General features: G+C 42.5%; 2 protein-coding genes across 2 annotated transcripts; one reads left to right on the top strand and one right to left on the bottom strand.

Annotated features, from left to right (window-relative positions):
- The first annotated feature begins 547 nt into the window (after nucleotides 1-547).
- On the top strand, nucleotides 548-8,649 carry hspa14 (heat shock protein family A (Hsp70) member 14). Its single transcript, XM_022749533.1, has 14 exons — nucleotides 548-650; nucleotides 1,673-1,753; nucleotides 2,512-2,594; nucleotides 2,951-2,999; nucleotides 3,241-3,346; nucleotides 3,452-3,542; nucleotides 3,644-3,748; nucleotides 4,378-4,539; nucleotides 4,759-4,914; nucleotides 5,598-5,700; nucleotides 5,791-6,006; nucleotides 6,141-6,305; nucleotides 8,333-8,400; nucleotides 8,481-8,649. Exons 1-14 carry the CDS (start codon nucleotides 555-557, stop codon nucleotides 8,557-8,559), a joined length of 1,560 nt encoding a protein of 519 aa, XP_022605254.1. The 5' UTR covers nucleotides 548-554; the 3' UTR covers nucleotides 8,560-8,649.
- Nucleotides 8,650-11,223: 2,574 nt separating this feature from the next.
- LOC111225002 (prolactin-like) lies at nucleotides 11,224-13,389 on the bottom strand. The gene is made up of 5 exons (XM_022749733.1): nucleotides 13,332-13,389; nucleotides 12,872-13,059; nucleotides 12,539-12,646; nucleotides 12,046-12,225; nucleotides 11,224-11,537 (listed from the first exon to the last, which is right to left on the bottom strand). Exons 1-5 carry the CDS (start codon nucleotides 13,351-13,353, stop codon nucleotides 11,343-11,345), a joined length of 693 nt encoding a protein of 230 aa, XP_022605454.1. The 5' UTR covers nucleotides 13,354-13,389; the 3' UTR covers nucleotides 11,224-11,342.
- Between the last annotated feature and the right edge of the window lie 847 nt (nucleotides 13,390-14,236).

The raw sequence follows: 14,236 nt of genomic DNA, 5'->3' as shown, positions 1-14,236 counted from the left end.
GAACATATCTAATTCTTAAAACGACAGACAAATGTGAAACCCTGACCTATTTATTTTTATAAACAGATTCTTCTTTTATCGACAGATAAATAATAAAACTGTTACCTTGTGTTTCCTTTCTGTCCATGTATTTTAACTACTGATTAGATGAAACACAGGTGCTTCCGGTTGTGAAGTCAACTGGTTTGAGAGACGGAATGGAAGTGTTTCTATACAGGATGGAGAAATAAAGCGTTTCAATACATTTATCTAAATATGTGTTAGAGTTTCCAGACCAAAATGGACCACAGCTGAAGTAGTCTGTGAAGAACCCCTCTTGGGTATAAGTATTTTTCTGTACATTACACTTTTTATGAAGTTAATCTATAAATAAAAACTATTCATGGTATTATTTGTGAAAGCGTGCTAAGTTTAGCCGCTAGTGCCTAAAACGTTTTGGTTACTAAAAGTTACCAGGTAATTATTTCATTTCTGAGTTCCCTTGGTAGAAGTTGAAGCTTTTGTTCTGAAAAATCTTTCCCGGAAGTTGTTTCTGGAAGCGGAACCCGGCTCGCATGCGCGTGGTCCAGCCCTTCGATGTGAGAGTTTTCAGCATGGCTGCTATAGGAGTTCACTTCGGATATACCTGCGCTTGTGTGTCGATATTTAAGGTGAGTTAATCTCCAACGACCGTGTCACACACCGAACTACTTCTTTTCATAGATAATAAAGTGACGGGTTTGACCTCAGCTCCTGAACCTCACTGAAACAGCGGCGGATGTAGCTGCTAATAAACTACGATGAATGAAGTAATGTCATGAGAGATGGCTCCATAACGTTAGTCTAAATACAACATGAATCCCCTCTTGCCAACTGTCTAACAATGTTCTTATACAATTTACTTTTTATTTAGTCCTTCCTAGTACACCTGCGTAGCGCATTCTTACTTAAATTAGCAAAAAGTAGAACCAACTGCTGAGATTTCCTATAAATGGCTCCTTGTACTATTTAGTGCATTTTGCTGTAGTATTTTTATGTAATAGTTGTATTTTGGGTGAGCATTTACACCATAGTCAAGTAGTCAAACACAGTTTTGATCTAGATTCACAAATGGTTCTCTCTGATCATTGATGTCACCTTGGGGTCTGGGACATTTTGTGTTAATTATTCATGTTAATTTTTAGGAATTAAATGATTAATCGATAGATCAGCCAGGTAATGAAATAGTGATTTGTTGCAGCTCTACAATGTATACATGTGTTCATTGTGTAAACTGTGTGTTTCATGATTCAAGTTGGATTTACCTGAAACACCTCCAAAGGGAGGCCTCCAGGATCCTGAAGTTCCTGGGCTGATTCCTTTCAAGGCAAAGGAGCAGGGTGACCCACGCCACCCTGCAAAGGAAATGCATTTCAACAGCCAGTGTATAGAATCTCATCCCTCTAGTCATTACTCAAAGCTCATGACTGTAGATGAGGGTGAGAAAGTAGGTCGACTGGTCATTAGAGAACGTCCTCGTTAGGCTCAGCTCTCTTCACCTTGACTGTCCTGTACAGCGTCCACATTACTGCTGACCTCATGACCTCATGCTCCATCTTCCCTGAGTCAGGATCCACTAATGCAAGAAGCTGGGACATGGGGATGTTTGGATTCATTTTCTGTGTGTGTGTGTGTGTGTGTGTGTCTTGTTTAGGACGGACGGGCTGATGTGGTGGCTAATGATGCAGGAGACAGAGTGACTCCAGCTGTGGTGGCCTACAGAGACACTGAGCAGGTCTGTGCTTCGCTTCTCTTCACACAGGTTTTCCTCAAGGACTGAGAGGTTTAGCATATGAGCTAGGATCAGTCTGTTTCATAGACCCGGTTTGGAGCTCATGTTAGCAGACCAAGGTCACGAAGTAACACAGTAGTAGTAGTAGGTATTATTAAACATATTATATAGAGGGTTAAATATTACAGCAAAAATAAAAAAAATCACTGCAACAAACAAAGCAAAGTTTTCCACTGACATTGCTAATTTTTATGCTATGCTAATTGCTATGGCAATCAATGAAAATGCAAATTCCCTTTTAAGATAGAAGCTTTGCACGTATGAAACACTAAGTCATAATTACCATGCTCATCTTTAGCAATGCACCAATTCTTTTGTATAAGTATCTTTATTATCGTTTTTCCTCTGGACCCGTTTTCATCCTTGAACTACTACAACAACATACTCACATAGAAACTTCATTCAAATGTTCAGCTTCATAATGAAGGTTGTGTGTATTTTTAAAATGTTTTGATTATGATTAATTTTTGAATTATTCAAAAAATTTTCAGCAATTTGCCCATAAATGTTTTGCCATTTCAGCTCCTCTTGAACCTTCATACTCATCCACACTTTCACCTGTAAATTCCATGGTTCATTATTCAACTATTGACAGTTCTCTGATGTGTGAAGCCTCTCTGCCTGACTCACATTTTGGGATTTGACTTAAAGCTGTGCATCTGCCATTCTGCTGCTTACTGACTGATCTCTATCCCCTGCAGATCGTAGGCATTGCGGCAAAGCAAGGACGAGTCCGCAACGCTGCCAACACAGTTGTTAAAGTGAAACAAGTGCTGGGGAGAAGGTGACTCACTTAATACTGTCTCAAATCTCAAAGCTACTGGAGATGCAGTTTCATATTAGCTTGGTTCACTTGTGGAATGTTAAAGCCAAAGTAGATGATTGCACTCAGGCTCTGGGTGCAATCAACTAGGATGTTGGATCCAGGTGGGCGGGGCTTGGGGCCTCTACCTTTATACTATATGGGACCTTTAAATTTGTTCAGTAATGTCAGCAGTGGTGTCTCATATGATGCTGTTTTACAGAACAATTAGCAGCCTGACTCTTGACTTGAAGGCTTGAGGAGCATTTATGATATGAAGGACCTGTAATCAATGCAGTGAGTTAATGGATGTTTATTTTCTTTCTCTCGTTGGGCAGCTTTGATGATCCAGAGACACAAATTCACAGAAAAGAGACCAAGTGTCAGGTGAGCTTGTTTAACAGATCCACTGTGTGTGTTGTCTTTGTCGGTCTTTTGAAATTTTTTCTTCACCCCAAAATGTTTTTTTTCCTTCATTAACATTAATTTTCCTCCTTCAGTTAAAACCACGACGTCTTGTTAGTTTTGTGTCTTAGTTTTATTTTGAAAATACTTGTTGAACCCACAATAATTGACTGTACTGGCGCAGCAGTGAGTCCTCGGTCTGAGCAGTGAGTGTTGTGTTCAGGTGGTGAACAAAGCAGAGAAGCCTTATTACGAGATCACAGCAGGAGATCACCCCGAGTATGTCGCTCCAGAGGATGTCGCAAAACTCATCTTCCACAAAATGAAAGGTAACACACACACACACACACACACACACACACACACACACACACACACTCGCGTGAGCTTCATAAACAAACTCATAAGTTGATTGACCATCTCCATTTTGACAGAAACGGCTCAGTCAGCTCTGGGCTCTGATGTAACTGAAGCGGTCATCACCGTCCCTTTTGAGTTCGCACATGCTCAGAAGCGAGCTCTGAGGTAGGCCACATTACTATCCACTCACCTGTACTGCTCTCCATTTGCACCTTCTGATAAAATCTAACTGTGTGTGTGTGTGTGTGTGTGTGTGTGTTGTGCAGGGAGGCAGCCGAAGCTGCAGGGTTCCACGTCCTGAGGCTGATCCATGAGCCCGCTGCTGCTCTGCTGGCCTACAACATCGGACAGGACTGTCACTCCGGAAAGAGGTAGCACTGAGGAGAGAGAGTTTAGTGATTTACTGACGTTCACACTCACCAATCACTTACCATTAGGGACACCTACACACCTGCTTATTCATGCAGTTATCCAATCAGCCAATCATGTGCAGTGTATAAAATGATGCAGATACAGGCGATGAGCTTCAGTTCATGTTATCATGTCACATCGAACATCAGAATGAGGAAATAATCTCATCTCATGATTGTTGGTGCCTGACAGGCGGGTTTGAAGATTTTCACACACAACAGCTGAGTGACGACTGTTGCTAGGCAGCTCCTCTCTGACATTAAAAGGCAGCACCATAGAGAAAATCCACTGTTTTATATCGCACGTAGTTCTAAATGTTACTGTGGTACAACAATGTGATTTTTATACAACACATAGATAAATAGATGTTGCCCCATCACCACTTTGTCTGCAGCTTTTATCCCGTCCAGCATCATGTGATTGAGTGTGGGCTCTACACACACACACACACACACACACACACACACACACGTTTCTGCTTTACTTATTGTTGTTTATATTATTTCCACCTTTGCTTAATGGACTCCTTATGACATCATAACATTTCGACAGTTCGCCCTCACACTGATACTGTGCACTCTGTCCGCAGCCACGTCCTGGTGTATAAGCTGGGCGGGACGTCCTTGAGCGTGACTGCGCTGCAGGTCAATGGAGGAATGTTCCGGGTTCTCAGCACCCACACTGACCACAGCATCGGGGGAGAGAGCTTCACCCAGGCCCTCGCCCAGCACCTGGCCGCTGAGTTCAAACGGTAGATACTGAATTTTAGCATCACAAACTGCAGCCTAGGTCCAGTTCAGATCTGAATTTGGCCTTTATTTTTCACTCTGTTAATATTCTGAAAGACTTCATAATGCCTGGCTCAAAGTCCCTTTTCCCTCCTCTCGCACACACCGGCGCAGACGCACTGTCTTACCTGTCTGAGAGGTCACAGCCACCCTCATGTTGTCCGTCTGCGTTTCCTCTGCAGCACCTTCAAACACGACGTGAGCAGTAACGCTCGGGCGATGATGAAGCTGATGAACGGAGCAGACATGGCCAAACACTCTCTGTCCTCGCTGGGATCGGCCAACTGCTTCGTGGACTCCCTTCACGATGGCATTGACTTTGAATGTAATGTCTCTAGGTAAGCTGTTAAACTGACGCACGGCTTGGATAAAGATGAGGCTGCTGGATGGAACTGAAGCATACTTCTGAGCTTTGTTGGTATGAGCTTGGTTGGTAAACTTGGTATTAAAATATCCCAAACTCACAAGACTGGCTTGCGCAGGAGTGAGAGGGGGAAGATCAGAAAGATTCATAGTTTAAAAACAGTAAGGTGAGGAGCTTTAATACTTAAAATGTACAACATGTCATTTTCTGCCACGAGGGGTCTCTCAATCAGGATTCCCTTAGTGTCGGTCATTAAGGAGGTTTTTACCGGGAGGTGTCCTCCTCTCTAAATCAAACAGACCCGGTGATTCTAACCGTTACACGTTACCGTTACGTTTCACATTTAAAGTCAGTGTTTGAGCGACGCTGTACGGAGGACAGAGACTCAGGGAAGAGCTGGAGCTCGGATTGATGCTAACCTTTGTTCTGATTGTTTCTCTGATAACTTATGAAGCAGACGTTCAGCAGGTTTTTACCAGCAGCTGAATTATCCACAGAGGTGTCCTCCTCTCCATAACAAACACACCAGGGGATTAAAACCAGTACAAACACCCAGAAAGCAGTTTACCTTTTAAAAAGACTGACATTTGTGGGCGGAGTCAGGATGGATGAACAGTTGTTACGGACATGAGAACCTCCGTGTTTTTGTTTCCTCAGAGCTCGGTTCGAGCTGCTCTGCTCCTCGCTCTTCAACAAGAGCATCCAGCCAATCAGAGCTCTGCTGGAGAAGGCGGGACTCTCCACCAGCAGCATAAACAAGGTGAGACAAGTTACAGTAATGTAATGTAGAAGAAAGAAATAAATAAATAAAAAAAAAAAAGCTGCTGCTGACACGACGGCTGTGCTGTAGGTGGTTCTCTGCGGTGGATCGGCCAGGATCCCGCGTCTGCAGCAGATGATCCGAGAGATGTTTCCAGATGTGGAGCTCCTCAGCTCGGCGCCGCCTGACGAGGTCATCGCCGTGGGAGCAGCACTGGAGGCGGGCTTACTGGTGGGCAGAGATATCCTTTCCCCGGAGGAGGAGTCTCTGACGGTGGACGTTTCTGCCACTGACATACTGGTGAAGGTACAGCTCAGTGAGAAGATGAATCATTCATATTTCTGCATGGACGTGAATGTGACCGTTTCTATTCGTCGATCTAAAGAATGTAGCGCGTGAACTCTCATCCGCTCTGTCTGGTTTTGTGCGGGGCGCTGCAGGAGGTGGATGAATCCGGAGCCGAGGTGTTCACTGTTCTTCTTCCGTCTGGCACGCCCCTCCCTGCTCGCAGACACCACATCCTGAGCGGAGGCGGGAAACTGTCCTCCCTCTGTCTGGAGATTTACCAGAGAATGGTCACGGAGCAGCCAGAGAAACTAGCTAAGGTACAGAAAAGCACCAACACCGGCTCAAATGTTTTGACTTTATACACATCCTCATTTTGTGGGAGTGTCATGTAGAAACTTGAAACTCACTGGTTTTCTCCGTTTGCTGGTATTTTAATATACAAAAAAAATTGATACAACACAATATAGGTTCTTTTTTTAATTGTGAAAACCAAGAGGCAACCTCCAGGGCTGTTAATGAAACCAAACACTGCAGTTCCTCTAATGACCACTAGAGTCTGGCTCCATCAGTAAGTCAATCCCCATAGACTCCCATGTTAAAATGTCCAACTTTACAGCAGAAATAAACATGTTTACAGCCTGGTTGTCTAGAGTTAATTTCCTCCTTCATGACACCTGTTTATATAACTCACTTGTTTACATTTTATTAAGAATTGAGGGCGTGGCCTCTCTGAGTGACAGGTGGTCACCAAAGTCTCAGCTCCACACCCACCCCTCCACTTTGTCCATTTTTATGTCTCCACGCCAGCGACAGTCACAGCTGGAGACAGTCACAGCTGGAGACAGTCACAGCTGGAGACATATTGTTTTCGGGTTGTCCATCTGTCTCATTCTCGTGGACACGATATCTCAGTAACGCCTTGATGGAACTTCTTCAAGTTTGGCACAAACATTCACTTGGACTCAAGGATGAACTGATTAGATTTTGGTGGTCAAAGGTCAAGGTCACAGTGACCTCAGAGAACACTTTTTAACTATAACTCAAGACTTAAGCAATTATGACCAAATTTCACACAAAAGGTTCGTATTTTCTATGACTCTGGATAAACAGGGATGTAACCTGAAACTAGTCTGAGTGGAGGAGACAGAACACCCTGAGGTGGTAATTGTAGTTTCTATAATAAGATGTTGAAGAGACAGAGCTGACTTTGAAATGAAATGCGTAATCCACATCTCGTAACTGTCATCGGACGCATCAAATGTCGCACCACAGAGAGAGAAAGTGTTTGCCAAGTTACAAAAGAAAGTGGTCAAACGTTGTGTGTCATTAGTGTCTTACAACAACAGGATGTTACTCACATTTCACAGTTGTTTGAAAAAATGTGGGCACCTCTGGGGAAAATTCCATATTTAGTTATAAGATACACTCACTTCAAAAATGAACTTTCCTTTACCTGTTATTTCACTGTTTCCACTGTGTGGCATGTGCAGAAGTTAGAGCTCCTCAGTGCAGTTTGTATTTACTTGTTTCTGCGTCAAAAATATCTGTGAATTCCCAGAGGCGACCAACGCTTTGCATACAGCTGAACTTATGCCAGCAGTGAGAATCATTCAGTCCGTGTCGTGGTTAGCTGCTGGTTGCTCACTATTGTAGTTTAGCTTTATTTTTCTGTGGGATGCCAAACACCTGGCCCACCCCACAAGCTTTGCATCTTGTGGTTCTCGTCTTGATCGTTGAGGGGGAACCACGTCCGCCCGCGTCCTGCTGTTGCGGAGGGTCCCTCACGCCGTGAAGCCCTGAAGGGGTTTTTTTTTTTTTTTTTTTTCCCCCCCACACAAATGATTTCACGCTCGTTCACAGCACGTGTGCATCCTCGGTCTGACAGGTTCTCTGCCTTTCTTCTTATTTGTAGTTTTCCTGTGTGACACCGCTGCTCTTTTAGAATGAACCAGCTGCGTTTGATCTTTCTGACAGATTTTTTTTTTTAGGCTCATTATCCTCTTCACCTCCACCTCCGTCTAAATGGCAACTCGCAGCTCTGTCATCTCTAAATGTGAGCTCCTCTGTTCATAAACAACATTTAGCCTCCAACCATCCAGTTACTGTTAAACTCTTGCAATATGGGCATATTTTAAAAGTTATATCTCGCACACAGTTCTTTGATTATTGACGTAAATCTGGTGAAAGTAAAGCTGAGACACTTTGATGTCATATCAAAACACGACAAAGTGAAGACAAGGAAAAGGTTAGCTGAGGTCAACAGAAACAAAAATATATTAACGATGAATTATCAATGATTGAAATGAACCATTCGTCTGCTTGTGTGTGTGTGTATAATGTGCAGATCATCTTGAGAGACCTGCAGCCCAGAGAGGAGAACCACGACATCGACACCGTGGTGACCATGAAAAGGTATCCGCCCCTCCAGGCTCAGCACGTGAGGTCGTGTCACGTGACTGCTGTTTGTATATCATAGTTTCTGTGTGTTGCAGGGACGGCTCCGTTCATGTTTCCTGCGTGGAACAGAGCACTGGAAGGTCAGAGGTCGTCACCATAGCGGCCTCATCCTGAAGCGGCTGAGCTGCGGTCTAAACCTCACATCAGTGCAGTGTCAGTGCAATGTTTTTGTTTTCTATGTTTCGCTCAATAAACAGAATCAAACCCCAGTGATACGCTCGGTTTCATTAACCTCTGGACTTTTATATAATTATCAAATAATGTAGAATACACCTACATGATTCCACTCTGTATTTTCACGCTGGTGAACACCACTGGTAACTGAATGAAAAAGTAGCAATCTATAAATAATGAGCAGCGCCTGAGGCCTGAACACTGAAGCAGGATGTGAGGTTAGCGAGATAACTTCAGGTTTAAGCCTGAGTTTTGATTGATTGAGTCTATTGTCCACCTCAGTGGAAGCTTTTAAAAACATACAGCATGTACAACATACAATTCAAATGAGCAGGTAACAGCAGATTTTTTCAGGGTTGCGACAGTGGTAAGAAAACCTCTTACCGGGGGTAAATCACCATGGTAACTGATGCTTAACTCCTAACCTGCTCTGCCGCAGGTTAACTTCAGATCAAAACCCGTCAACAGTCAAACTACTGACCAATCACATCACTGGAAAAACTGATTCATCTTTCCTACGGGATCCTGACAGGGACAAAAGAGTTTACGATAAAGTGATAAATAATAAGCTGTGATGAGCAATTAAGATGAGACGTTTATATAAATCAGTGGAATCGTTTGTGAGCTTCTCACCAACAGGAGAGTTTATCACACTAAATAACTATTATACTATACATACAAAATTATGTCACATTTAAAAATATTAATGATAATATATAATAATAATTATAATATTTTATAATTATAAAAAATTACAATAGTAGAGTATGTTAATATACTATATATACTATAAATACTATACTATTATAATAACTCTCCTCCAGTGATGATGCTTTTACTTCATCACTGCAGCTCACAGTAACCAGGAGAAATACAAACAATGATCCACACACTGTTCAGTGTTTCCATGGTTATAAATGAACGTTTCAGTCGTTCTGACTCATCAGACATCAACTACTTCTCTCTTCTTTCTCTCCTCTCTGCAGCAGAAACAGTGTGACATCATCTTGAACTGTTTTAGCTGCATCACATGTTCACAACAGTTTGTTCATCAGACAAAAGAGAAAAATACTCAGTAACTTAACGATAATTCACGAGCTTATTCACAATGTAGCCTTCGTCTGACCTTAATAATCGGAAATCATTTCTAGCGTTTCTTTTCTAGTCGTGTGATCATATTGGTGTTTTGCACACAGATGCCAAAGTATCAAACATAACATGTAGCACGCAAATAAATGTTGATTTCTGCTCAAGAAACAATTTCTTTATTTCAAAAGTCTTTAAGTGTATAATTCAAAGTCTCTGCGCACGTCAAGAGGAGAATGATGATGGAAAACAAGACTCCATATATTCATTGCTGTTGCATTACACTGCAGTTATTCAAATCTGTCTTTATACTGATCTCACATGCCCATATGTACGTTGATGCTTTACTAACACGACTACATTTTAAGAGATGAGGGATTTGGACTTTCCCCTGTAACCACATGTATGTTACATGTGATACATACATGAGCACTGTGCTCAGACGTATTTTTTATCAGCTGAACTTTAGACCTCAGAGCATCTACGGAGTCAGTTTGTATGGAGCCTCTGATTTCCACTCCTCCTATGATATAAATATATAAATAAATAGATGCATAAATATATCATTAAATACAAGTAAATGCAAAATAAATACATTTATGTAATGAAAAATGCTATTTGTGTAATTTTATATTTATTTCTGCATTTATTTATTTAGTTGTTTTTACATTTATTCATGCATTTATTTCTGCATTTCTGCATTGTTTGCAGCACTGGAAAGAAACAACCTCCTGTGTATCAGTCAAGTCAAGGCAGTAGTAGATCCATCCAATCAATCACACCACTGTAACCAATCTAGCTTTAGACTGAGGTAGGACCACCTACCCACTTAACATATGGACACAGAAATAAATAAATAGTTATATGTAGGAATGAAAAAAAAAGTAGAAATACAGAAATAAATATATTAATGTAGAAATGTAGAAATGCATAAATAAATACATAAATAAATGGATGAATAAATTCATAGATACATTCCTAAATAAATGTATAAATAAATTAATGAATGTATAAATGTAAAAATAAATGTAGAAATAGAAATAAATAAATACTTGCATAAATCCATAAGTAAATTAATAAATATATAAATACATGTATAAATGTAGACGTAGAGAAAAAATAAATAAATAAATGTAACAATACAGAATCATTTACAAAATGTTTTTATTTTGCATTTATTTATGTATTTAATTATTTATTTCTGCATCTTTTCATTTATTTTTTTATTTATACTTATGTCATTTTTTTTTCCTTCATAATCTTCTCTGTAGAAATGACAAAAAAAAAAACTTTCTGAATACTTTATATGATATTACTATATTTAAACATGATATGCATCCTACAACAATCTATAATAACATGTATTACACTTATTCCACCCTGTCCATACTCAACCACACTCTATATAATATCAGGAGTGGAAGGAGTAGAGCAGTAAGCAGTAGCAGTAGATAGAGTCTTTGGCTTCCAGTAGCACTTCATGAACATACTGTATGTTTGCATCAGTTAACATCCCACACAAAACACAACAAAAGCTACAGCTTTAATCGTGTAGTTTCTAACTGAAGTGTTTCCATTCTGATGTGTGATTGATATTTCTGGAAGTTAAACACAGGCCTCCTCTGGTCTCTGGCCTTTCAGCAGCCGTGCTCCGGGACGATGCGACACTTCAGGATCTTCAGGTAGTTCTGGACCTTGTTGGAGTCTCGGCGAAAGCAGTAGAGGAGGTCGTAGTCTTTCATCAGGCGCCACTCGGCGCTGTCGGACGGCAGGGAAGCCTCGGGGGAAGCCTGGCTGCTGACGGAGTTACTTATTATCCCCAACATCTGCATCTGGAGCAGAGAGGAGTCACATCAGCTTCACACTATCACAGCAAACACATCCGGGTTCAGGAACGGGTTCATACACTCAGAGGTGTTTCTATTTTTTGGCTTTATCGATTTTAACATCTTTTTTTTGTCTGGTTTAAACTTGATTTCATTCATTCATTCATTTTACAATCCCAAAACCCATTCCATAACCCCTAAGAGCAGGCAGAAGGAAATCTTAATACTTAAAACCTTTTCATACAAACAAACGTATTGGTTGGTTGGATGTTGTTTGTCGGTTGTTTTGCACGAGGAAGGACAGATAGGTAAAGCGGTGTCTTCCTTTCTTTTTGCATTGTCGCTAATATATTTCCACTGAATCTGAACAATAATCTTTGTAAAGGTGAACAGCGCAGTTTGCATTTGTGTGTTACTTTGTCGTCTACTATGTTTACGCGACCCGACAAGAACCTACGTCACACACCAGCAGCTCCAAAACATCTACTCTCTTGATACCAGACGTATGCGTTACCTTCTCGGCCACTTTCTCCACTCCTTTGCGCAGCTCGTGCACCATGTCGCTCATCTCCAGGGCTTTGTTGGAGCTGAAGTTGTTGAAGTCGTGGTGGTGAGCCATGCTCTGGTGGAAATGCCACAGAGGATCCCTCCACGCCATCAGGAGCTTCAGGATCACCTCCGTCAGCTCCTCCCTCTGCAGCGACACCGGGACAGGCGGATGCATGACACATTTAAAACTCAAGCTCCAGACAGTTGTGTGTAGTTAGGATGAAATTTGCATCACTTATGGAAACTGGAGGTTTGAGATGATGCAAAAAAGAAACAACCAGCAGAAAAAACTAAAATCAAGCAACATAAATAATACAGTATATGTTATGAAATGTACAGACGCCCATTCAGAAGCGTGTTGCACAGGGAAAGGGAAACGCAGAGGGTGAGAGAACTCTACATTCTCACTGGAAGTTCGTGCCGATGAGAGGAAATAGCTTTTAAAGAGGTTAACTCACGGCCATTCTCTGAGCGTTCTCCTTGCCATTTGGGGTGAGGATGGTGGAAGTGTGACAGTTGCGACTGACCCGGCCAATCTGATTCTTACTGGGCAGGAAGTACTGCTCCTGAGAGGACAAAACAAGAGCGCACGGATGAAATGTCAGAGGTCAGGTGTCGTCTAAATGTCAGCTGTGGCTCGAATACAAGTGATGAATGAAATAGTAGAATAGCGTTGCTACTGGAAATAATCACAATCTTCTCCCTGTGTGTGTGTGTGTCACAACATCAAACCTATTCTTTAAACATCATTAGAAAAGCACGGTCAGACAGTTTTGCACAGGGAGACTCACAAACTCGGAGTGGAGGTCATTTGAAATGCCGTGCATCCTGGCCGAGTGTTGGATGACCCGGTCAAACAGATTGGCCAGGGAGAGGGCATGGCACCCAGCCTGGGCATTGGTGCAGATGGGTGCTGCACCTATGCCGGTCAGTCTTCTGCAGAGTACCGCACAGACCAACACCACCCACACAGCAGACACTAGGACAGACCAAGCGAAGAAGAGAGGGAGTAAATAAAAGAAAACACCCGAAACACAAAACAAGTCTCGAACCTGAATCACATCGTAATCTGTAGAATCCGCTTTAACTGGTTGAATATGAGAGAATGAGTTCGAGGAGGAATGAAAAATGAAGTGAATGAAATTAAGAGACAAACTCATGATGGAGTGGCGGGTTGCGGTAAATGGAGAGGTGACGAGGAAGAGAACACACAGACTAGTGACGGCTCTGCCTTCATGCAGTGTTCTGTACCTGATCTGACGTTCCCAGGCATCCTGCAGGGCGCGGACGAGCTTTCGTTTCAGAGCAGAGGGTGCTGGAGCTTCTCTATTCAAAGACCCCCGCCGCTTCATGTGATGGTCCCTCACTCACCATTTCACTCTTACACTTTAATATCCAACAAAAAAGAGAGGGAGGGAGGGAGGGAGAGAGAGAGAGAGAGAGAGAGAGAGAGAGAGAGAGGGCGGGGGCAAGGAAAGGGAAGGGTACAACATTTACAGTGATCAGCAGCTACTGTCCTGTGAGTCACATGTTTACACGACATGATCATAGAATGGTCTAGACTGGTGTACATCATCAGCCTGGGACGTCACGGCAACGTACATACTGTACGCTGCCGTGACGTCTAACACATCAGCTGCCCTCACCAGGGTTATGTCCCGGTGATTCAACTGTAGCCAGGATCATTGCGGAGGATGTGGTTTGCGGTGCTGTTGAACTGTGTTGTGTTATATAGAGAAGTGTGTGTCTCATTTAGCCTCCCCTGATTGATTCGAGTGGGGTGGACAAAATAATAGAAACACCTGTCAGCGTAACGCAGCACAAACTGGAGGCTGGAAAATGATCATACAGCGACACCTCTTCAACAGAAACTCAACATTGTATTCTTTAATCATGCACTGTCGCCTCACAGTGAGGAGGTTCTGGGTTTGGACCCCGGGGCCTGGGGCCTTTCTGTGAGGAGTTTGCATGTTCTCCCCGCGTCTGCGTGGGTTCTCTCCGGGTTCTCCAGCTTCCTCCCACAGTCCAAAGACGCACATTAGTTTAACTGGCGACTCTCAAGTGCCCATAGGTGTGAATGTGAGTGTGACTGGTTGTTCGTCTCTATGTGTCAGCCCTGTGATGGACTGGCAACCTGTCCAGGGTTTCCCCCGCCC

This window comes from Seriola dumerili, unplaced genomic scaffold (assembly GCF_002260705.1).
Source record: "Seriola dumerili isolate Sdu_G_001 unplaced genomic scaffold, Sdu_1.0 BDQW01000138.1, whole genome shotgun sequence".
Classification (NCBI taxonomy): Eukaryota; Metazoa; Chordata; class Actinopteri; order Carangiformes; family Carangidae; genus Seriola; species Seriola dumerili.
The sequence above is the reverse complement of the archived record's forward strand: the minus strand, read 5'-3'. Positions and strand labels throughout refer to the sequence as shown.